At 43.3% G+C, this 25,103-nt stretch overlaps 1 protein-coding gene across 1 annotated transcript in view; it reads left to right on the top strand.

Moving 5' to 3' along the window:
* Nucleotides 1–25,103, top strand: part of ARHGAP31 (Rho GTPase activating protein 31) — a 109,606-nt gene that overhangs the window by 40,596 nt on the left and 43,907 nt on the right. Inside the window, exons 2-3 of the mRNA XM_046001438.1 lie at nt 21,151–21,253; nt 23,423–23,567. Of these exons, the coding sequence (XP_045857394.1) occupies nt 21,151–21,253; nt 23,423–23,567 (248 nt within the window). The remainder of the gene's footprint in view (nt 1–21,150; nt 21,254–23,422; nt 23,568–25,103) is intronic.

The raw sequence follows: 25,103 nt of genomic DNA, 5'->3' as shown, positions 1-25,103 counted from the left end.
AATCTTTAAAAAAGTTAACTCAAAATGGGTCATGACTTATATGTAAAACACAAAACTATAAAACTTTTAAAAAAGATTTTATTTACTTATTTGACAGAGAGAGATCACAAGTAGGCAGATAGGCAGGCAGGGGGTGGGGGGAAGCAGGCTCCCTGCTAAGCAGAGAGCCCGACATGGGGCTCAATCCCAGGACCCTGAGATCATGACCTGAGCTGAAGGCAGAGGCTTGACCCACTGAGCCACCAAGGTGCCCCAAAACTATAAAACTTTTAGGAAAAAAATAAAATCTTTGGGATCTTGGACTAGGAAAGCGTTCTTAGACTTGACACCAAAGGCATCCATAAAAGGAAAAATTGATTAACTGGACCTCATCAAACTTAAAAACTTAAGTTCTGCAAAAGACCCTGCTTTCCAGGTAAATAAGCTACAGAGGGGAGAAAAAATTTGCAAACCAACCACATTTGACAAAGGACTCTCAAACCTTCGCAGTAAAAACAACAACAACAGATAATCCAATTAGAAAATAGTCCAAAGACACGAGCAGGCATTTTATTGAAGAGGATATACAGATGGATAAGCACATGAAAAGATGTTCATCATCATTAGCCACTGGAGAAACGCAAATTAAAACCAGAGTGAGATTCATGTCACTCAGGCATTTTGAATTTGCTGAGCCACACGTCTATGACACACATTGAGGATCTGGCCTATAGAGATTAATAATTTAGCCAGCAAAAGAGCTGAGCTGACCCCAGTCACCATGTCCTAAGGTTATTTGTCCTCTTTTCATTTTTATCATATAAATTAAGTGCTCTAGTGGTATCCCCAAATTTGGGGATCCACAAAGGTCTTTAGAGGTATCGCTCTCAAATGCCATATAAAATTCCAGTAGGATTCAGTGACTGAGTGGATAGAGGAGTAGCTCTAGTGTCTATGAAAACTGGCAACACGCATCGGGCTTTCTGCTCCGCAGGGAGCCTGCTTCCTCCTCTCTCTCTGCCTACCTCTCTGCCTAGTTGTGATTTCTCTCTGTCAAATAAATAAAATATTAAAAAAAAAAAAAAGGAAAACTGGCAACAACCAGCCATGTCAGCAGCAGCTACTTGAGGTGGACAACGCTTGGGCCACTTACCAGCTGTGCGATGTGACAAGGGATCCTTTTCTCTGAGACTCAGTTGCCGGCTCTGGAAATGAGGATGATAATTCTTACCTTGGGAGGCATTGTGGAGATCAGATTCAAATCCATGGATGGGCTGGAGGTACTCAGCCTCGTTCTCAGCATGGGGATGGATGTTGTTTCTGCACCCAGCCAAGGCCACAGTCTCCAGGAGGAGTTTTAAGGGACCTTTGAAGCAGTTTAATTTTGTTGACCAGATGGCCAGGACTATCTGAGACAATTCTGTATTTATTATTCTGCCTGGTTCTTCTTTTAAGTATTCTCCTGTTTGTCCAAGCACATATCTTGATTGAAAAACCCACCGCTGGTATTATATAACCACCAGAAGTCTGTGCACAAGACATTCCTGCTACCTCTCAGGGCCCTTCCAGATGTCTTCTCACTTTCTGACACAGACTTAGGAGTTCTGGGCACTCCTGGAATGTTGATCTAAACCATTCCAGGCTGCATATCCCAGCTTGTACCCAACCGGTCCCTGCCACTTGTTTCTTAAGACGGCGATTGTTTTACTTTTTCATATTCATGGTTACATTCCTTAAAGTAAAATCCCTCTGTGTTTCACAGCCTGATGTCCTGTGACCCGGTGTGTGTGTGTGTGTGTGTGTGTGTGTGTGTGTGACAGAATGTGTGGTATAAATGTATAGGCTTTGAAAAAACAATTCTATCCTAGGCCTGCAGCTTCAAGGACTTTTCTTGTTAATAAGCTCTGCATCTTCATCCAACTGGAGCAGGGCTCTGCTGAAAACAGACTGAGGTCATTCATGCGTAAATGGAAACACACCAAGAAAAAAATGAATACCAAATGTACATCAAGATCAAAAGAAAAAATAAATTTCTCAATGGAATACTCAGAGCTATACAGAGACCATTGGTTACTGCTGGTTCACAGAAAATTGAAGGTCAGAGCATGTTTTCGTGAAGTTCTTTAAAAGGCAGGGACCAGCCAGAGGCTATGATTTGTGTATCCCACAAGGATGATTTCCCAAAAAGCCAGCTGAATCCTGAATTACACAGGGAATATGTCCCCCCCGCCAACACTGTAATAAATGTAAAATACAACTAGGAGGATCAAAGTCTGTGGGACCCAGGAACTCTGAGCACAATATTTTCATTTAAAAACAAACATACAAAAGATTGCAATGGTATTAGCGGCTGCGAAATACTTGATCACAAATTATACTTGGATGAATTTCCAAAATAAAAATTTATTAATGTATTTTTGTAATTAATTTTCTATAGTTCGCAGTCAAATGCTCTACCACTGAGCTATACTCCCAAATTTTCTATAATTTTATTCATATATATATATATAATAATTGATACAGCCATCATGACAAACCAGTCCTCTTGCTGAGCATTGTCTATAGAGTCAAGTGTGGCTCCTTCGGTGTAGACACATTCATTTACACAGTCAGTTGCGCACCCCTTCAGGAAGGAGTTACTGAGTACCAGGAGGTACCAGGGGCCTGCTGAAGGAGGAGCAGAGGAGGGGGCCAGTGAAAGAGTCGGACTGGGAGTCAGAGAGACTCAGCTTAGATATTAGCTCCACCACATGCAAAGTGACCGATGTTCAGCAAGGGAGTCAACTCTTCGTACCTGAATTCTCAGCTGTGAAGCGAGGATACTTCTACTTCCCTTGAAGGTATGCATTGAATGAAGTAATACGTATGCAGATACTTAACCCCGTACCTGGCACATGGTCAACGTCTTAAGGAAAAGGAGGAGCAAGGGGAGCTGGCCCTCCAAACGTTTATACTCCCTAAACTCATACATACCCTGGTTTCTTGCTCCCTCCTTTTCTGAAAGAATGCTGTCAAGATACCCCACCCACCCACACTCTCCTACAATCAAAAATAGACTTGGTCACCAAGAAAAAGGGCCCCCCGGAGGTGGGGGCATGCAGAGACTAGCTTAGATATCAAGATTGATATCAAGATATCAAGACTAGCTAATTAGGTATCAAGACTAGCTTTATCCTTGGCATCCCTTTTCTCCCAGAGACCAGGTGAGAATATAGCTTTCCCTTACCTCTACAGGGAGGAGAGCCCACAGACTCCTGTGGACATCCAGAGTCCTCTGACTAGTGAGAATTCTGGCTCCAGAATTCTCCAGAAACACATCCACACCTGCTGCCCACCCCTTTCTCAGTTCCTCCTCATGTCAGAGGGAGCTCACTCATGAGTAGGATCTCACGGATCGGCCCAGGCTTGGCCAATATGACAGAGAGGAGTCAGGGGAGTTCTGTGGCAGTGGTTTTGTGGCTATGAGCCTTAAGGGAGATACTGCTGTGGGGCAGGCAGCAGCCAGGAGTGGGAGGTGGACTCGGGAAATAAGGTTACCATATTTAGCAAATAAGAAATACAAGACACTCAACTACATTTTAATTTTAGGTAAATAATAAATCATGTTTTAATATATGTCCCATGTAATATTGGAGGCACACTTACACTTAAAAATTATTTGTCGTTTATCTGAAATTCACATTTAACCGGGTGTTCTGTATTTTCACTGGCAGACCTACTCAGAAAGGGAATGAGGACATCGTCCATTTTCCCGTGCTTCTGTGTGAGACCAGATGGGAGGCAGCGTCTCTGGGCAGACCATGAATCTGCTCTTCAGTGGGTTGACCCTACTATGGCTACAGCCTGTGTGGCCTGCTGCCTTTGAGGAGACATTGGGTCAGAATCTCTGTGCAGGGCACGGTGCTGGGTGTGAGCAATTCAGAGAGAAGTAAAAGGGTCCCCAACACAAGGACCCACTCACCCTAGAGGACCAAAGTCCAAAGGGACAATAACCACAATAAAAATAACAATGGCAAGTGTTGATATTTACTGGGAGCTTACTGAGGTACTGTTCCATGCACTTTGCAGATTATTTTATTTATATCTCACAACTACTCTCTGAGGTGGATTTTATTATTAACTCCAGTTTATAAATAAGGAAACTGAACATTAGAAGCGCAGTAACCAGAGGGGCCTGGGTGGCTCAGTCGGTTAAGCATCTGACTCTTGATTTTAGCTCATGTCGTGATCTCAGGGTGGTGAGATCGAGCCCCACACAGGGCTGGGCGCTGGGTGTCAAGGCTGCTCAAGAATCTCTCTCTCCCTCTCCCTCTGCTCCTTCCCCCTTTTAAAAAAAAAGTGAGGTGGGCGCCTGGGTGGCTCAGTGGGTTAAAGCCTCTGCCTTCGGCTCTGATCCCAGGGTCTGTCAAATAAATAAATAAAATCTTTAAATAAATAAATAAAATTTTTAGAAGTGAGGTAACCATATAATTTTTTACCCAAACTGGGAAATGATTTTAAGTGAAAAGGATTAACTATTTTTTCTGTAGTTACACAGAACAGGCATAAATTGGAACCAACCAAGGACACCAGGATGATGGCATCAGCTTACAGGAGACATGCCCACGTGTCACTGGTAGAAAGGTGCCCTGGGAGGATTTGAACCTAGGTCGAGTGGCTTGAGAATTTATCCCCTTAACCAGAAACAGAGAGGAGGAGATTAATTTCAATGAATTCCTTCCCATTAGACTCAAATCCCTGAAGATGAGGCCTCTTGTTTTGCTTTCCATTGTGTCCTTGACGTGAGCACCCAAGCATAGAGTGGGTGCCAAAAAATGCTTGATTCACAGATGAATCTGGGAAGGCTTCATGGAGAGGGTGGGATGGGAGCACAGACTGAATAATGGAAAAGACTATGGTAGGGACTGCTTTCTCTTCCTTGATGTTCTCTTCCTGGATGTTTGAGGGAAGATAAGCGAGAGATGGCCATTAAATGAACTAAGCAAGTGATTCCAAACCAAAACGTTGGGACATGACCAAGAAAAAGTGTGCGCTTGAGACTAAGCCACGAAGGGCTCCCTGTCAGCCTTTGCCCACCCCATCCATTTACGCAGTCACCCAGGCGCGCTGGCCGGTCCTTTCCAGTCACTCTGGGATCTCATGGATTGAGAACTGGTCGGATTGCCCGGGGCCTGTGGCACCATGGCTGCTCTGTCCTCCATACAGAGCTGATCTTCTCAGTAAGTTCCCCGGAATTTCCCCAGCCAGATCCGTCCTGCTTTCCTGTGTGTTCCCAGCAGAGCCCCTAGCCTGAGGCTTCCCTCCCACACCCACACAGCGGCCACAGGCTGCTCAGAGAATGCCCGCCTACATAGCCTGCAACTTCCACCTCTTTTCGGGGACCTTAAGCCTGGGAGGACAGGTCTTTGTGAGCCCACAGTCCTCTCTCAACAGGAGTCAGGAGGTCTTTAGAACAATAAACAAGCCCCTCCTCCTAGCTGAGGATCAGCTACTCACTTTTTAAGAAGAGAGAGCAAGTTTGTAGAAAAGGAGAGAGAGCCTCTGGTGGCTCACTCCCTTTCCTCTCTCTCCAGAAGGGTTTCATTAGACCCAACTGACTTCTGCCTGACAGGGGTAGAAAGATCGAGAAAGGGCTCTTCCTGACATTTTTGTTTTACCCACAATTTCACTGCATGTAACTGAACTAACTAGAGTGTCCGCAGAGGTCGTGGGCAGTGTCTTATAAGTACAAGATACTTCTTTGAATCCCAAAAGTTTGGCACAGGCTTTTACACGTGGGGATTCAATAAACACACTTAATTTGGTTTGACTTCTCGGGGTGTGGCTAAGCTTAAATATCATAAATTGCTTCTGGCGCTGAAGTGTGTGTTAGGCGGGGCCAGAGAGAGGCCTACCAGGTATTTAAACCCTAATTCTCCAAACTGAAAAGAGAGGAAATCCTGCTCCCTTTTCAGTGCTCCTGCCCCCCTTTTCTCGGGCTCTCTCCAATTCTCCAACTTTACCAGCGTAGAGCTGGGGGACCTTGAATAGGTCCGCACACTTCCTAGAGCCTTGCGTACCTGGCACCGAATCAGGCAGCTTCAGCAAGAAGATCTTAAGGCCCCTCGCAACTCTGCCATCCCAGAAAGCCAGGATGCTGGCTGCCCAAGCAGTGGGGAGCAGAAGCAGAGTGTGGAGTCAGTGGTTGGGGGCGGGAGAAGAGAAATAGGAGCTGCGATGGGAAAAAGCCCGGGAGACAAAGGTGCTCTTTGCTTCTACTTTGGTCTTCGCCAAGACGATGGCATCTTGCCACGTGCCCCATGAGGCCCAGTTGATGCCTGCACGTGTGGGCCGGCCTGTCCTTTCCCTCCTTCATCCAGGAGTGCACGCCGTGTTTCAGGTGCTGCTCGGGATCAGGTCATCTGTAGACTGCTGAGCTCATGAGCAGCGTCTTCCAAGTGGGGTAAGATGGAAGAGCTCCTCGTGGAGTTTACAGAATAGAAGAAAAGCAGTCGTTTGACAACACAAAAACGAAACCACTCAATTAAGGATGAAGTGTATATCAGTTACTCTAACACTGTATAACAAGTACTCCCTCCTTTTTGGGATCAGAGATGTATTCCCAGAGGAAGTGACCTCGGGGTGAATCCCTCAGTGCATGTGTCATTCCCGGAAGGTCTCTCTACCTCTTGATTCTCCCCACTATGCTTGATCCGGATGGATGTTGTAAAACACCAACTTTTTACCCTTGTTTCCATGATGGAAGCTTTACTGTGGCCTCCTCATATGCAAATTTGAGTAGAGACTTAGTCTTCCTTTGGAGCCTATTCTAGGCTGTTACACCCAGGCCTAGCTGCTGCCTTCTGGTGCCCAGAATGCCCCCAGAGGCATCCCCGACCCCTTCCCTGACCCCTTCTGAGTACCCAGGAAAGGGATCAGGACCTGAGCCTTAGCATTTAAAAGTTGCCTGTCCCTGGGCTACCCTTGGATCAGATCTGACATGCACATTTTCTATTGCAAACCGCAAACTGCAGACAGTTCCAATCCTGAAGCTGTTACAGAAAAAGTGAGAACGAAAGTTAGAAATTTAAAGCGAAAGAGATCTGTGACTCCCTGATATGAGGACGTGGAGATGCAACATGGGGGGCTAGGGGGGTAGGAGAAGAATAAATGAAACGAGATGGGATTGGGAGGGAGACAAACCATAAGTGACTCTTAATCTCACAAAACAAACTGAGGGTTGCTGGGGGTACGGGGGTTGGGAGAGGGGAAGTGGGGTTAGGGACATTGGGGAGGGTATGTGCTATGGTGAGTGCTGTGAAGTGTGTAAACCTGGCGATTCACAGACCTGTACCCTTGGGGATAAAAATACATTATATGTTTATTAAAAAATAAGAAATAAATAAAAAATTTAAAAAAAAAGAAATAAAAAGCAAATGAACTTAAAAAAAATAAAGAGATCTGTGATATCTGGCTCCTCGAACTCTGGACATTGAGGGTATCTAAATGGTACACTAGCATTTTCTTCACTAGTTGTCTGGATCCTTTATGTATTCCGACAACCTTCTCCTCCAAGAAGGTACCTGGAAATCTGACAGTAGTTCTTTGTGCCATATTCATTACTGAGCAGTAATTCTAGGTATACCTGGTGAAAATCGTGTGTAAAGACAGAGGTATAATAGTTGTGAGTGAGGGAGAAGAGTGAGCACATTCTGGTAATTGCAATATCTAGTCTCTGGATGAAAGCTGGTTCCTTTTAAAAGACATTCAGAGAATAAATAAGAGGTCATTTTTGAGCTGCAGAGCCGCAAGATAAAAGCTTGAATATCATCATCCCTTGCTGTTTCAATAAACTACCGATTGCTACTAATTTTTGCCTGATTTTACATGAAGGATAATCCATTACCTGTAAAGGTAAAGATGATGTCTGTCTGCCAGAGTACATCTTTTGTTGGGATCTGTCTGATTCATAGAAGAAGTTGGGGAAGGAGAACATGTTAGTCTCCAAATTACTCTACATCGTATACTTCAACTGTGTTCCTTGGGACCACAAAACAGAAACTCCCAGTAATTAGGATATCTTGATTTGCATCATAAAATAACATCCAGAATTCTAGATGATACAGCAGAGATTTGTGTCCCGTTTTGAGCGATTTATTCTGTTTGAAGTTCCAGCAAAGTTGTGGGATGGTGCATTTCAGTAGGAGGAAGGAGAAGGCAAAGGCGCCAGCGGTGGCCTTCACAGAACCTTGATGGGACGAGAGAAAGTAGTGTTGGGGCAAGGACCACAAAGACCCAGCTAGCCCTGCTATGGACCTTGGTCTTTGCAAGGGAGAAACACAATCAGATCTGTGTTTTTGAAATCTCATTGTGGCAGCTGGCAGTGAGATAGATTGGGTAGACTCCTTTTAGATTCCTAAAAACCCCAACAATGTCATCCCTCCACCACCTCCTCAATCCCTTCAAGTTCAATTGCTCCAAGAGCTCCTCCCAAATTCTTTCAACAAAATTCTTAAAGAGGATCTCTCTCTGAATTTCTCTGAGAGTAAACCTGAGAATTTTCAGGGAAATCGCCCGGAGTCTCTACTTCTGTGAAGCCGCCAAGGGCTTTGCCTGCTAATATGTGAGAACATTCAGAGCCTGGTTTCCTGGGAGCCCTCCTTGCCTGTCTCAACCATTGGGAGCGAGCATCTCTTCAAGCTGTGGGTCCCGTGGTAAATTCTGTGTCTGTGTAGATGCCTGATGCAGAGTTTTAGCAGATGAGCACCCAAGAGATTTTTAAGTGCTAACAGAATGGGTGAGATTTGGTGATTTTTTTTTCTTTCGCTCATCTATATTTTTTACATTTGCCGTACTTGGACAATAATCATTTTTTATACGTTAAAGAAAATAAGTCTAATGAGCACCTAGTGTTTGCAAGCACTGAGCAAACTCATGTAAGAAATGGGTTGCCCCAAAAGGGTTACATACCGCAGGGAAGTGCTCTTATTTTCAGCAGGAAAGAGAGGCCTTGTAACAACAGGAAGCGCTGGGAGGCTGAGGAACCCAGGCTTCCAAGCAGAGCTTTTCTGGAAACAATGGCTGCCTGTGCCTCAGGAATATTGGGCAGGAAATGGAAGGATGCTGGGACAGGGAGTGCAGCGAGGAGCTGATAAGCACTACCTGGTTGTTCTTTGCGTGGACTTACAGGGCCAACGATGAAGTTGTTTTTTCTAAATGCTCCTCATCTTTCATCAGCAAATTTGATTTTAGAAAAACACAGAAATGAAAAGAACCCAGGGTGCCATAGGTCTGGAAACCATTAGGAAGCTGAGACTCCTGGGAAACCAGAAGGTACAATGAGCAGGAGAAGGTATTTCTCACCCTCAGGGCAAGGTCACCTCAGGCAGGGGGTGGGTGGGGCCTTCAGATGGACTCACACCATTTCAAGCTAAGTCCCCGGAGGCCTCCGTAATAGTAAAATAGCATCCGTAATAGTAAAAATAGCATTGAGCTAATAGGAGTTCAGTTATACCAAGGGAGATACGGATAAACCTTCTGAGATTGACGTTTGTATCTATTTAACACAAATTTCCATGCATACGGGAAGGGTAAGTTTCGGGAGACGTTCATACAAGTAGGAAACAAAAACACAAGTAAAAAAAAAAACAAAAAAACAAACGCTAACACTTTGCCCTGGAAAAACTAGGTAGAAACCAGCACGGTTGAGAGCTTGAACACTGCGGGTAGAAGCCAAGTCTGTCTTCAGTCTCAAGCCCAGCTTCATGCAGTTCACACCAGGGGATGTTAGACCTGGAGGGAACATTAGCCGTCGTCTAGACCCAAAACTTGTTCTTGGTACAGATGAAAGTCTGAGGCTAGGAGTGCCCCCCCCCCCCACTGGAAGACATACAGCTGATTCTTGTGGCTTTAACTGATAAGAACCCAGCCCCTAGTACCTGTGGGAGAATTCAAAAGGGGAACAGTTACTCTCCTCAAAAGTCTGAAATCTGGTCTGTGGGGGTCAGGATGAAAACTCAGCTTCCTTAACTCATTGTTTTACATCCTTGTCCATCATCAGGTTGCTCTTGGACAGGAAATCACCTCTGCTTCCTGCTGCTTTCTGGTCTTCCCCGTGCCTGGGCTGTGCCTCAGTTTCCCTGGCTATTCCCCGTGCCTGGGCTGTGCCTCAGTTTCCCTCATATTTATAAATATGAGGTCATATTTATAAAATGTCCTGGAAAGTGCATGAACTTTGGTCTTGAACAGGCTTGTAATGGCACCCTGTCTTTGCCACTAGCTGTTCAACCGTGGGCAAATCATCCAACTACCTAGCATCTGAGTTGCCCATCTATAAAATAGGAATAGGAATGCCTCCAAGTCAGGGTTGTGAGAATTAAATTATTAAGCATGATACTCCACATAGCATTTGATGAGCGCATCCCATGACCACCCACTAGGCATGCAAAAAAAAAAAAAAAAGTCAGCTGGATACGCTCAGCTGAGGGAAAAAAGTCTCATTATCCTCGTTCTTAAGATGATTGGTCTTAGTGAAGCATACTATTCAAGAAACAGGTTTACTTTCCCTGTTTATCTCTTGTTTACCTGCTCAGCAACCATCCCTTCTCCCCCTGGGACTCTCCCTGGAGGCATATGAGGTCATCTTCTTCACGTGTGACCAAGGTGGAGCCTCTATCCATGGCATCCCTAAGCAGGTGGCAAGGAAGAGGGGGTGCTGGTTCAGGAACTAAAACGTTGATCAGGTGACTGAGGCTGACAGTGCCCTTCATGCAGTTAAATTGAGGATTTGAAGGATTTGTTGGCAAGGGAAAGGAAAGTGGTGCTCACAAGCTGGGCCTGGGAGTAGACTGGGGTGTGACTGAAAGGTCAGTACCATGGAGTGAGTTATGCCTGCCCCACAAATAGCCTGGGAACGAAGTCAGACAGTAGGAAGGATGAGTGTTTAAAAAGTCTACAAATGACACACAGCCCAGAGGCCTCCATTTTCAGCAATGGGACAAGGTCCTTCAGTACTATTCCTTTGTGCAAGGTGAACCGGGCCAGCTAAGCCCCAGGCCATGGAGGGGCTCCTGGGAGACTTGTTTTCCCTGAATGCAGCCTCATCCTGTCCCACCCCTTGTCTCTACTCAGTACTGTCCTTCCTTGAGGCCAGAGCCTCCTCCCTCCTCCATCTCACTGCCAGCCCCTCTGAGGCTGTTTCCACTTGCCCACTAACTCACTGATGATGTGGGGTCCCAGATATTTCCCTGCCCTCAACCAGCCTTTTACCTCTGAGTCAGAAAGGCACTAGAGAAATTTCAGGAATCAGCTAAAAAAGAGTGAGGCTTCTCCTTCTCCCCTTCTCTTTCATCCTCAACAAACATAAAGGGTCCTCTCCACTAACCTTCATTTTTTTCTTTTTGGAGCAATAGGTTTGGTATAAGTCTTTCCCCTCATAGTATCTCCTCCCCCTGCCCAGCTTTCTCAAAGAATCTTTCTCAAAGAATTCAATGGTTGGCCCTGATGAGGCAGCTGAGAGAGTCTTTCCCACGAGCTGCTGGGATTGGACATCCTCCTATATGCAACAGGGAGCCATTGAATGTTCAAGAGGAAGGGATCTTTACCGTCCAGTTAGTGTTTTAGAAAGATTTGTCTGGCAGTGGAGATCAAAATGGAACAAAATCTTCCTGGGCTGTCATTAGAAGCTCCCCCAGTTTACCTGAACGCTTCTCCACCAGACTGGTCTAGTCAGCATTCCTGGAATTCGCCACATTGTTTCTTGCTTTCCCACCTTGTTTATACCATTCCCTGCACCACCAAAAAGTGGGTGGCATTTATTAAGTGCTTATTATATGCCAGGCGCTTAACCAAGCGTTCCGCATATCTTGTAGTATATACATTATATACATTACCTCACATTGTATCATATCACATCACAGCATCTCCCGTCACCCCCTCAAAGCAGCGTCAAGACCTCTTATGGCCTAGCCTGGATTGGTCCATCTTTATCCACTTATGTCCCACATGTGAGCCCTTCGGGGTGAGGATCCTGTCCCAGAAGCCTCTAGTGTACTGTCTAGTACTATAGGCTATACTGTCGGCAGCCTATAAATGCACACAATCTCCTCTTTTTTTTTTTTTTAATATTTATTTATTTGACAGAGAGAGAGGTCACAAGTAGGCAGAGAAACAGGCAGAGAGAGAGGGGGAAGCAGGTTCCCTGCTGAGCAGAAAGCCCGATGCGGGGCTCGATCCCAGGACCCTGAGATCATGACCTGAGCCGAAGGCAGAGGCTTTAACCCACTGAGCCACCCAGGCGCCCCACAATCTCCTCTTTTGATCAGCACCCCAAAGCCCTGCCTGACCTCCCCCACCATGTGTAATCTCTTTAGAAGGACTTCTATCACATTTTTTGTGCCTCTCTAGAGCCCTTAACATAGTTTGCTTGATATTTTCATATCGGCCAGGTAACTTAACACCTTTGAGCTTCAGCTTCCTCGTTTATCAAGAAGGGATGAGTACTTCCCCCATAAGGTGGTTGTGCCTCGGGTGCAAACAGTGGATGAAAGTGTAGAGCTCAGAGATCAGCATAAAGAAGGTGCACAGTGAGTTCCATTCTTTTCTTGTCTTCCTGAGGACAAAGGTCTTACCTTTTCGTCCTTTGGGCTAGATGGCTTCTCTACACGTTTGACTGAGAATCATTGTCACCGGGAAGGAGGGGTGCACTGACAACAGCTGGGGTGAGTCAGGGTATACACCAGAGGGAAGATCTGGACACTTCTATGGGAAAGAGCCAACTTGACTTCGTATCTGAGACCATGAAAGTGGAAAGGGGAGGGGGCTCCAGGATGCAGTCCGCCATCATGAGCCCAGCTCCGGAACGGAGCTAGTCCTTGGCCACACCAGGCCAGCCGGTTAGGCAAATACCTCTATTTAACAAGGAGTAATTATCTCAATGGGGTCATCGGAGACGATTTCAACATTTAGAAATTGCCTCACGGACTTCAGAGGGCCCTCTGGCTTCTTCAGTGAAATTTGTTTTTCAAAAACCTAGGTCTTTCTTTAAAAAAAAACTATTTCTACATGATCCTCATTACAGAAAACTCAGAAAAGCAAAGTCTAAAATACAACAAATCAAAAATCATTTGGTTTCTACCACGTAGAGGTAACTGCTATTAACATTTCAGTGTGTGAAGAGACCATCACTATGTGGTTTTTTGATTTGTTTCTTGCTTTCCAGCTTGTTTATACTACCAGCTTTTTTTGAATTCATTAAAATTTTGTTCTAGTTTTATTGATATATAATTGACATTACTGTATGAGTTTAAGGTGTACAGAATAATGGTTTGACTTATAGTGTGAAATGGTAAAAGCAATGTGTTTAGTTAACATCCATCCTCTCCTATAGCTAGGATAAAAAGAGAAAGCAAAAAAGAAAAAAAAAATTTTTCTCTGTAGTGGGAACTCTTAGGATTTACTCTCTTAACAACTTTCCTGCATGTCATATGGCAGCATCAACTGGAGTCATCATGCTGAATGTTATATCCCTATTTGTCTTGTAACTGGAAGTCTTTTGACCACCTTTCCCCAATTTCCTCTTCCCCTACTTTCTGCGTCTGGTAACTTCAATTCTGATCTCTCTCTCTAGGAGTTTTGTTTTGTTTAGTTTTGTTTTTAAGATTCCATAGGTAAGTCGGATCATACAGTATTTGTCCTCTGCTGATTTATTTCACTTGGCATCAAGCTCTCCAGGTCTACCTATGTTGTTGCAAATGGCAGGATTTCCTTTTATCTTATGGCTGAAAATATTCCTGAGAGTGTGGAGTGTGTGTGTGTGTGTGTGTGTGTGTACAATCCACTGATGGACACTTGGGTTGTTTTCATGTCTTGGCTATTGTAAATAAGGCTGCTGTGAACAGGCAGGTGCAGATATCTTTTTGAAGTTAGTATTTTCATTTCCTTTGGAAATAACCCCAAAAGTGGAATTGCTGGATCATAGGGTAGTTCTTTTTTTTTTTTTTTTTTTTAACCCTGCATGCTGTTTTCCATAGTGGTTGTACCAATTTGCTATCCCACCAACAGTGCACAAGTTTCTTTTTCCTCCGTATCCACACCAGCATTTGTTATCTCTTATGTTTTTCATGATGGCCATTCTAACAGGCATGAGGCGATGCCTCATTGTGGTGTTGATTTGCATTTCCCTTATGATGAGTGGTGTTGAATATCTTTTCATCTGTCTGTTGGCCTTTCATATATCTTCTTTGAAGAAATGTCTATTCAGGTCTTTCATCCATTTTTTAACTGAATTTTTTGGTGTTTTGTTTTTTAGTTTATTTATTTTTGTTTCTGTTTTATTTTTCGCTTTTGAGTTATTGTTCTTTGCATACTTCTGATATTAGCCCCTAATCAGATATGTGATTTGCAAATAGTTTTTCTCATTCTGTAGCTTGTCTTTTCACTTGCTGATTATTTCTTTTGCTATGCAGAAGCTTTTTAGTTTCAGGTACTCCTACTTGTTTATTTTTTATTAATGTTGTTTGTGCTTTATGTATCATCTCCAAAAACTTATTGCCAAGACCCATGTCAAGGCGATTTTTCCCTATGTTTTCTTCTAAGAGTTTCAGGTCTTACACCGAAACTTAATTCATTTCAAGTTAATTTTTGTGAGTAGTGTAGGATGGGGGTCTGGTTTCATTCTTTTACATGTGAGTATCCGATTTTACCAGCACCATTTATTGAAGGAACTGTCTTTTCTCTGTTAAGTATTCTTGGCTCTCTTGCCAAATATTAGTTGACTGTACATACTTGGGTTCATTTTAGGCTCTCGCTTCTGTTCTATTGGTCAGTCTGTCTGTATTTATGCTAGTACCGTACTGTTTTGGTTACTATCGCTTTACCAAATAGCTGGATGAGAGTATTGCAGTAAATATTTGTTAAATTTCATTTTTTATTGCTATTAAATTTCATTTTTCGTGACACTTTTTTTCTTATAGTGAGAAGTCTCCCTCTAACACCCTTAGCCCACCCCTAGGTCCTGCTGTAGGCAGCAAACATGACTTCCTTATGTGTCCTTCCACAGATATTTAATGCATATACAAATGAATTACATGTCTATTCTTTTAGTCTCTCTTTTTAAAAAAAACAGATGCTAGCATACTTCCATACTTGTCTTCCCCTTGCTTTTTTTTTGCTCGACTATATACCTTGGAGACCACTCTCTATCGGTACATGAAAGTTTTCTCATTCTTTTTAATAACCGTGTAGTATTTCACTGAATGGATGTTCTATATTTATACAAGCAGCCTCCTATTGATGGACAATCTTAAACTATTTTAAAAATTGCTTCAATGACATAAGCTTGCCATATGGAAATATCCTAGAATTGAAATAGTGAAAATTTTCTGAAATGTGATGGTTGCTTAACTCTGAAATATACTCCAAACCACTTAACTATATGCTTTGAAAGGGTGAGTTTTACAGCATTTGAATTATATCTGAATATTTGAAAGACGAAAACAAAAACAAAAACAAAAACTTTCCTCTAAGGAAAACATGTCAAAGCCTGAATATATTTAAAAATTTTTCCTTAGAAAATTAGAAGGTGGTTAATTTGCCTTTTTAAAGAACAGAGAACATTATACTTCTTAAAATTAATACCACACAGGTGTGCCTGGGTGGCTCAGTAGGTTGAACATCTGACTCTTGGTTTTGGCTCAGGTCATGATCTCAGGGTCATGAGATCAAGCTCTGGTTGTCTCCATGGTCAGGGCAGAGTCTACTTGAGATCCTGTCCCTCTTCCCTTACCCCCTACCCTGAACTCTCTTTTTCGCTCCTGAAATAAATAAATAAATAAATAAAATCTTTTTTAAAAAATAAAAATAAATACAATCAATACCGCACATTTTGAAACTTTTCTTTAACACTGCACTAGACCAGGAGGAAGAGAGTAGAAAGAAGTTACAGGGGGAGGAAGAAGAATCAGAGGGGGAATTGCGGGGGACGGCAACCTCTAGGCAAGCTGAGACTCATGGAGGCTAGAGGGGAGCATGGCGCAAACAGCCTGAGTTGCAGGACAGAACGAAAGAGCAGGAGCTAGCAGAGAGAGAAATTTCCCGGAGCCACTGGGAAAGCTCTTAGATTTCCCGGGGGTGGAGGGGAGCTAGGAAGTTCTCTGCGGATAGCCAAGAATAATGGACAAGTAAACGAATTCTTTACTCCCTCTCATGAAAAACAATGCCATAGGGCCACCTCATTCACAGCATAGCAATGCTGCTTAAAGACCTCACTCTCTACCCTACACACAGCAGCAGAGTCTCCGAGAATTTCTTCCCTGTTCAGGGGCTTGTCTCCCTCACTCTTTTACCTTTTTACCTCCTGCAAGTATCAGTTCTTCGGCACCCACCCAAGTGGCCCTTGGTCCTTTCTAGCACCTCAGTCAAGATGAAGAAACTATCCTTCACTCCCAAAAGTTTCCCCGACCCCTTCCCAGTTCCTACCTCCTGCCTCTCCCCTGCTTTCTCCTACTATAAATTAGTGTGCACTTGCTAATATAAACGGAAGTGTACAGAATGTATATAGTCTGGCTTCTGTCACCCATATGCTATATCATTCTTTTTTTATGGCTGACCAGGATTCCACTGTGTGTATATACACCATTGGACTTCACTTTCAAGATTAGGAATGCAGGACCCAGAGAGAGGATGAAATCCGATTAGTAGAAGACCATAACAAAAATCCAGAACAGAGAGGAAAGAGGACCATGTTTTCCTAAAACCCAAATGCGCTTTGTACGATGAAATCATGGCCGCCAAGAGCACATCAGTAAGCAAGCCAAACTGCTTGTTGCAATCTCTGTCTCCAGATCTGATCAGGTCCTGGCCACAAAGGGAACCAGGGCAGCTTAGCAGACATTACTTCTGGGAGTACTCAGAGAAATGATTTAACTGCGGGCCTTTTCTGCACTAGGCCCTTGAAGAGGTTAGGAATTGAGAAAAGAAGTGCACCATATTATGTATAAGTATCAAATGTCTTTTAGTTGTACCAGGTTGGATCAAAGGAGACAAAGGACTTTAAAATGTTGTGTCAACTGTAAGGCATAAATCAAAGGGAGAGTTTTCTTTTCCACCAGAAACTACTTGAAGATTTATTTTGTGCTCAGATGAAAATGTAACATTTGAGATTGCTGATCCAGGAGAAACAAAACAAAAAAGGATCTTCAAGAACCTTCAGTGAAACAGTTCAAAGAAGTTATAACATTATCTCATAATCAGCATCTGCGTGGATCTCTGTAGGAGACTTCAAGTTCTTTGGGTCTGTGATAAATCCTACAGAAGTAGCTCTAGGACTCTAGCTAGCATCACTCCTTCCCATGCCCAAAGTGACAATGAAAGCTTTCTTTCCATCTATCACCGTTCAGCTATTTGGTGTCAAACTTCTACCCTGTCCAGAATCCGAGGGTGTCCCCAATTTGGTTGGACCCCAGGGACAACGTTCTAAAGAAATCTGAGACTCTGAGACTAAACTCCTAGTAGCCCCCCACAGCACCCTGCCCCAGTATTACCCTTAGACCCTGGCTTCCCTAAGTGGGGACCTCAGGTGGGCAGTGTTCCCATCATCTGGGAATTTCTTAAAAATGCAAATTCTTGACACTCTTCCCCCATTGGGACCCACATATTAACAAGATCCCAGAGATCTGTGTCACGTTAAAAAGTATGAGAAGCTCATGTTTATAGACTAGTGGTTCTTCAGCCTTAGCACGGATCAGAATCTCCCAGAGGCAGCTGCTGCAGGTGTACCTGACCGGGGGTTCCACGGTCTGAGAACCGCGGCTCTGGCTCTAGAGCTAGATGATTACAGAGATTAAGTGGATCCTTTCCCATTTGCTGAGTATGATGGAGAATCCCTGCATCTTCCAACTCAGCCTGAGGTAAGAATCCAGGAAAGCTAACACTCCTTAGGGACTGGGACCATGGCCTCCTCCCCTGAGTTGTTTTAATATTGCCTCTTATTTAAACAGAGCTGTGGATGAAAGGTTCTAGGGCCTCGGTATCAAAGGCAGAGTAAATTTATGGCAGAGGCTCCATCCGGGAATGTGTTTTCTCCACCTTTAAAACAAACAGACTCGAGGTGCTACAGCTAAGAGCTATGGTCCTGGGAGGGCCCCACCTGAGAATGGGATAGGATGGTTGGTGACCCTGCACCACCCCTCCTGGAGAGTGTTTTCTAAAGGTCCTTCAAGTCCAGGGCTTTTGTCTTGAGTCCTTCTTGGGAATGCTCATAGCTCTTAAGTGCACTTGTGCCCTGCATGGCCCAAGAGCCATGTGCCTCGGCACAGAGACACACTGCGGAACACAAGGCCAACCACAGCCCTGGGACTCTAATGCACAGTTGGTACACTGTTGAATCCTGCTGCCTCTGTGCTACAAAGACACACCTAAATGCATAGAAAAGAGACTTCAGACAAGCAAAATTATCTTCAAGTAGAAATATTTAACCAAAGAAGGACACAAAAGCCATTCCACATAGTAGCAATGAGTGTGAGCTGGAAAGAGGTTGATCCATTCTGCCCTAAAAACCCATTGGATGGGAGGACACAAATTATTTTCACCAAGATTACATCGCACAGATTATGAACTTATATCACAACTAGGCTTCAAATAGAAATAATAACTGTCATTGTAGAATGCTTATTATATGCCAGGATCTGTGCTAAATGTTTACAGGTATTACTTCAATCCTACGTAGGAGGTTAACATCACCATTATCCTCATTTTATAGATGTAGAAACTGAGAAACAGGGTTATGACATATGTACTTTGCTCAAGGTCGCAAACGCAGTTTGATGTCCAAACCCGTGTTCTTAACCATAGACCAAATGTGGCAGGTTACAAAAACCACGGCTTGGCATGATAGGGAAAGGACTGGCCATTATTGTGCATGACAGGGACTAAAAAAAAAACAAAAAGAAGAAAACCCAAAACAAATTTTTTTAAGCAATGGAACTCTGTTTGCCTACTTATGTATTTATTTATTTATTATTTAGCGGCATGGGGTAAGAGACAAAAATCTCACAAAGAACACTATCTCATAAAACAGATCAAAGTAGAGCTTTTCGGGTAGAAGCCAAACAGAGGCCCAGACCCCTTCCGACCCTCACAGCCCCTCCTCCACCACACTCTGCTCCCATGCCGTATTCCCTCATAGTGAGGGGTACTACCATGCAGGTCTCTTGTCTCAATATTTCCAGTCCCGAGTCCATTCTCTGCCCTCTTTCTTTTTTTTTTAAAGATTTTATTTATTTATTTGACAGAGAGAGAGAGATCACAAGTAGGCAGAGAGGCAGGCAGAGAGAGAGGAGGAAGCAGTCTCCCTGCAGAGCAGAGAGCCCGATGTGGGGCTTGATCCCAGGACCCTGAGATCATGACCCGAGCTGAAGGCAGCGGCTTAATCCACTGAGCCACCCAGGCGCCCCTCTCTGCCCTCTTTCTACCTGGGATAACTACGAAGCTCTTCTCTGGTTCCGGTCATGGGAGATCAGGCTAAAACATGGATGTGTCCTGGAGGGGAATGGCCCTGGATGTGCACGGCCTTTGAAAGATGGGTGGAATACTTGAAGTAGAATGAGTTTTTTTTTTTTTTATTTTTTCTTAATTTTAAAAAATATATATATATTTTAAGATTTTATTCATTTATTTGACAGGCAGAGATCACAAGTAGGCAGAGAGGCAGGCAGAGAAAGAGGGGGAAACAGGCTCCCTGCTGAGCAGAGAGCCCGACATGGGGCTCAATCCCAGGACCCTGGGATCATGACCTGAGCCAAAGGCAGAGGCTTTAACCCACTGAGCCATCCAGGCGCCCCGAAGTAGAATAAGTTTTACTGAGCATCCGAAGTTAGAGTTAGTAGTTGAATGAAATGATGGGGGAATTTTTTAGAAAATGTTGTAATAGATAGTGTTTCAATTTGCATTTTGCTGGTTAATCATAAAACTGGGCAGTTGAAAGAAAGAAAGAAAAGGAAGAAAGGAAATGTTGTAATGGGGACTCCAGGCAGAGTGTTGTGTCTAAATACCCAGTGTTTACTCCCATTAAAGCCCAGCCCAGCCTGGAATCGTGCGCAAGCACCATCAGGTACCTTAAGCATTAATGGATTGGCTTCCTCTAAAGCCTTAGGCATTCATGGATTGGATATATTTTGGGGGGAGGCAGCACAGTGCTAGCCTAAGCACTAGCTCATAGAGTTCCTACACCCCACCACCTCCACAACGGAAGATTTCAAGTGCCCAAGGCTTTGGGAGCTCCATAAAAAAACACCGTCCACAGCAGTCTCATGGAGGGACCTCACATGGTCTGTCCAGGGGCCAAAGTGGCAAGTAATTAGCTGCTCTCTCCATGCCATCCAAAATGCTTTTGGTTGCCATTCTATGGCACTGGGCTTTCTCAGTCCATGACTCTTTGAACCATTCATCGTGTTGGAGGAGGGTGGTTCTCACCTTTAACATTATCACCTTTAACATTCTAGTAGATATCGTCAGTCTCTTTTCCTTTGCATCTTTTTAAACATAGCTAGATTCACAACGTGTATTCGAATTTGTGCCTTGTTTTTCTTTTACTGACTTATATGCATTTTTCTATGTGTTAATTACTTTTTATAAGCGACAAATAATCTTGAGTGACATAAGTAAATTTATCTGCACCCTTGGTTTCTTCATGTGTAGAATATAGACAGTTGTATCATGCGACAGTCACCTGGAAAGCTTTTAAAGCGTAGACTGCTGGGCCCCACCTCCAGAATTTCTGATTCACTGGGTCTGGAGTAGGGCCTGGGAATTTGCACGCCCAACAAGTTCCCAGGAGATGCTGATGCTGCCAGTCAGAAGACCACACTTGGAGCACCAGTGAAATGAGGAGATCGAGTTGTGGGATTTCCAAGGTCACTGCTGGTTTCAGAATCTAAGTGTTTGCATATTTTTCAAATTCCTTGAAAAAACCCAACCAACTTTTAAAACACATGACTTTTCTAAACTTTAACAAAACCTCGTGATTTTTTTTAAACACAAAAGAATATCCTCTGCCATTGAAAAGTAATTGTTTCCACTTGTAACTCACATGCATTCCATACTTGCTTCTCTTTGAAGTTACCTGGATTTTTTAAAGGATATCTTTAAAGGACAGTTAGACTTATAGCTAATGCTTTATTTTTTTTCTTTACATAGTTCCATATGTATTGAAGAGCTGTGCGGAATTTATAGAGACTCACGGCATTGTGGATGGAATCTATCGGCTTTCAGGAGTCACCTCAAATATACAAAGGCTAAGGTAAGCTGCAAGAATAGCCCCAGAAAGAATTCTCCTGTGATCCTTCCACTGTCCGTACCTCTGTCTGCCAGGGTTGGGAGTATTACAGACCTGAAGGGGTTGAGGGAAGGGTGGCAGAGCAGACTAAGTGCTAAGTCTTCAGATGCCTAACTGTTCTTTTTTTTTTTTTTTTAAGATTTTTATTTATTTATTTGACAGAGATCACAAGTAGGCAGAGAGGCAGGCAGAGAGAGAGGAAGGGAAGCAGGCTTCCCTCTGAGCAAAGAGCCCGATGCGGGGCTCGATCCCAGGACCCTGGGATCATGACCTGAGCCGAAGGCAGAGGCTTTAACCCACTGAGCCACCCAGGTGCCCCTAAGGGTAGACTTTTAAAACAGTAAAAACATTCATATTAGCAGATTAGTCCATTAAATTGAATAGATTGTACGGTTAATTCATCTTCTGTCTTCTTCCTCTGATTTAGTTTTCTGCCTCTCCTCTTCCCATTGCAATTATAATGACATTCTACAAAAGGAAAAGGAATAAGACATTCTTTTTTACTCCTGGGGAAGTGGTTAAAAACTAATTTTAAGTTAAAAACTAATTGGTTTGTTCAACCATCGAGTTTGACAGATCTATGTACTTATATAATGTCAGTATAATTTACTAGCCTGACCTTTTCTAGGGTTTCAACAGCAAATACTTTTTAATATTTTACTCTTTGTTCTGCTACACAGTAGTTGGTATGGTGGGAGAACTCTTGGGCAGTAGCCAAATTCTTTTTCATTAAAGGACCATCCTTAGCCTCTGCAGGGAAATTTTGGCTAAATAAATGGGTAAGCTCCAAATGTGGTTCTTGTTCTGCTCTTCTGCTCTCTTAAAAACAAAAACAGTAACAAATAAAAAACAAAACAACAACCAAAACCCCTGCCCCTGAATTTATACGGTGCTGCAAGGTTTTCTTTTCAGGGCCCCACCGGGCTCCTTTTGGGCTCAGGCCTTGTCAGGGATTTCCCCACCCTTTGTTAAAGGGCCAGAAGCAGGTGGCAGGAAGCCGGGCAGGGGGCTCTTGTTGAAATTTTTGTCTTCTGAAATCTTTGTCGCCAGAGAAAGGCAGGATTACACTTTTTTCTTTCAGATGGAGTTGGTGTAGTGTATTCTTGGTTATCAAAATACTCATAGTTTGGGGACTTTGAAATGGTAAATATTCATGGTGTGTAAAAAAGCATGATACATAACTATGATCTTAATTACATTAAAATGCTTACTTTTGTAGATACACACATGGGACCTAGAAGTCAAACTGTAAACTGCTTGTGATTATGGATGACTTTGTTCTTTGCTTCTTGTGTTTTTCAATTTCCTTTTATGCACATGTTAACTTTTAAAAAATAAATTTTTTAAAACCTAAGAAAAAAAAAAAAAAATCCTGGCTCCGAGAGATCCGTTCAGTCTGTCACAATGAGGCTGACCAAATGAATTCTCTCAAGAAATCTATCTTCTCCTGTATATGAAAGCTCCAATTTGTCCCTTTTCGAACAGGTTTTTAACTTGTATGTATATATTATTTGAGACAGTGTATTCCTATCACCTTGGTCAAGAAATGTTTTTAAATTAGAAACAAGGCCTGGAACCTGATGTTGTTCCCAAACACCTCGCTATACGTTGTTCATAAGAAGACATTTATACTCCTGGCTATCCTGTGGGAGTCACTATCAGTAAGCTTAGAAGGGTTCAGAGTCTCCGGATAAAACAAGTTTGTTGACATGAGTATACGGAGATGAATGGTAACAATCTGACACACCCTGGTTTTGGTCTCCTCCAAGAAAGAGAAGTTCATTTAGAAAAATATTTTGGAAGAACTGAAATCTGAACAGGCTTTTTTGGCAACAAAAGTTCGTATTTCCCCACCGTTCATAATTTAGACTGGGACATAATGCCCTGAGAAATCCATTTGTAAATAGGCATTATGCTTTTCCGATGACAGCAGCTTTCACAGGGAAGATCCAGACCTGAAGTGGGAGTCTTCCCAGAGCTTCCTTGTGCTGGGAAGAGAAGGTCATTTTGATCAAGGTCAAAAACAGAGTCAGATCAGCAGTTTGGGGTCTTTGTACCCACAAGCAGCCAAGCAGCTGCTGACAAGGAGCCCATGCTCTCCGGATTGTTATGTCTCTGTCTGTGTTGTTTCAGGCAGGAGTTTGGTTCAGATCAATGTCCAGATCTGACGAGAGAAGTGTACCTCCAGGACATCCACTGTGTGGGCTCACTCTGCAAGCTCTATTTTAGGGAGCTGCCCAACCCCCTTCTGACTTATGAGCTCTATGAGAAATTCACGGTGAGTGTTTGGATTTCCATTATGGTTATTGGGTGGGACTCCTGGATGGGCCAAGGAGAATTTCAACACTAAAATAGCAATAATAAAACTCACCAGATAGTTGACATTATCTTAATCAGGTAATGGAAGTAGGTTGCTATAGTGAGTAAAGTAAGGTAGTGGATCCATTGGCTAAATTTTTCCTTTCTTAGATTTTCAGAATCGTGTTTATTTGTTTCAAGAGCTGGATTAGAATTATCTCTGTGTTTACTTAACCAAATGCTCCTCATTGTATAAGGGAAAGCTAAGCAGCAGAGGTGTGAAATGACTGGCCCAAGGTCCCACAGCAGGACAGGAACCTAAGACTCCAGATGTACCTCTACTGCTAGTTCATTGTCATCAGGCTTCTCCTTCTGTAGTTCTTTTGGGGTCTGGGAAATGAGGTGGGCAGGTAGAGAAGGGAGAGAGAACAAACCTAAGTCAAGGGAGAGATCAGAAGGCTGGAAAGAGGAAAGAATCTGGGAAATGCAGCCAAGAGGAAGAACAGGCTGGGCCGGTGAGTTGAATTGGTGGAAGGTGGATGGGCAGGACACCTTACCAGCAGCTCTGTGGTCACCAAATAGGGGCATTCCCCCCATATTTGGGGAAAGTAGAAAGAATAACTGCTAACAGGATGTCTGTAGAGATAGCATTAAAAATGGGCTTGAATGTTTGGCTGCTGGGGTGGAGGTGCAGAGTAGGTGGAGAGACGGGTTCAGCTGAGATTGAGGTTCACCTAATAAGGGGGGTGAGGAAGATGAGGGTGTATGCAAGAGAGTGATAGAAATAGTTGACCATGGAATTTTGTCTGGATAAGAGGGGAAGTAAGGCCATAAGGCAGTGAGTAACAGTGAAAAAGTATTATTGATGGATTATTCATCCCAATAAGGGCAATAGACTGTTGGAGTCGGGTAGTCAGAGGGGATGTTTGCAATTAAGATTATGGAGGAGTTGCAATTACGGATAAGGACCAGATCTAGGCTCTAAAATGGGAAGCAGTCTCTCTCATGGCTCTAGTAATAAACTTATTTTGAGCATAGAGAAGGTTCTTTAGTTCCAAACGATATAGGAATAAGTGGATGCATTTTTAAAGTTGGGTTGGACCATTAACATATACTTAGGCGTTTTCAGTAATAGAGGGAAACACTCATAATGATAACTGGAAAAGAACAGATGCATAATTGTGTATTAAAACATGACTAAAGAGAAAAATGTTCAAAAGATTAATAGCCATTTATTTCAATGATGAGATTACAGTTTTCCCTGCTTCTTTAAGACTTTAACTTTCAATATCTCATCTACTAAATGCACCTTAATTTTCTTAATGAAAAAAATTCGGCCAAAACACAAAAAAACTTGGGCCTAGATGTTGACTACTGGAGAAGCCAACATATATCAGCTGATACGAAGTGTCAGGGGTTTGTGGACCCTTAGAGATCTAAGGTGACCTCAAGATCTAAGGCTGAAGGCAAATGAACCTCCACTCTGAGTGGCTAAGTCAAAAATAATGGTAGCCTC

The sequence above is a fragment of the Meles meles genome, chromosome 4 (assembly GCF_922984935.1).
Source record: "Meles meles chromosome 4, mMelMel3.1 paternal haplotype, whole genome shotgun sequence".
Classification (NCBI taxonomy): domain Eukaryota; kingdom Metazoa; phylum Chordata; class Mammalia; order Carnivora; family Mustelidae; genus Meles; species Meles meles.
Note: the sequence above shows the minus strand (reverse complement) of the source record. Positions and strands in the feature narration are given on the sequence as shown.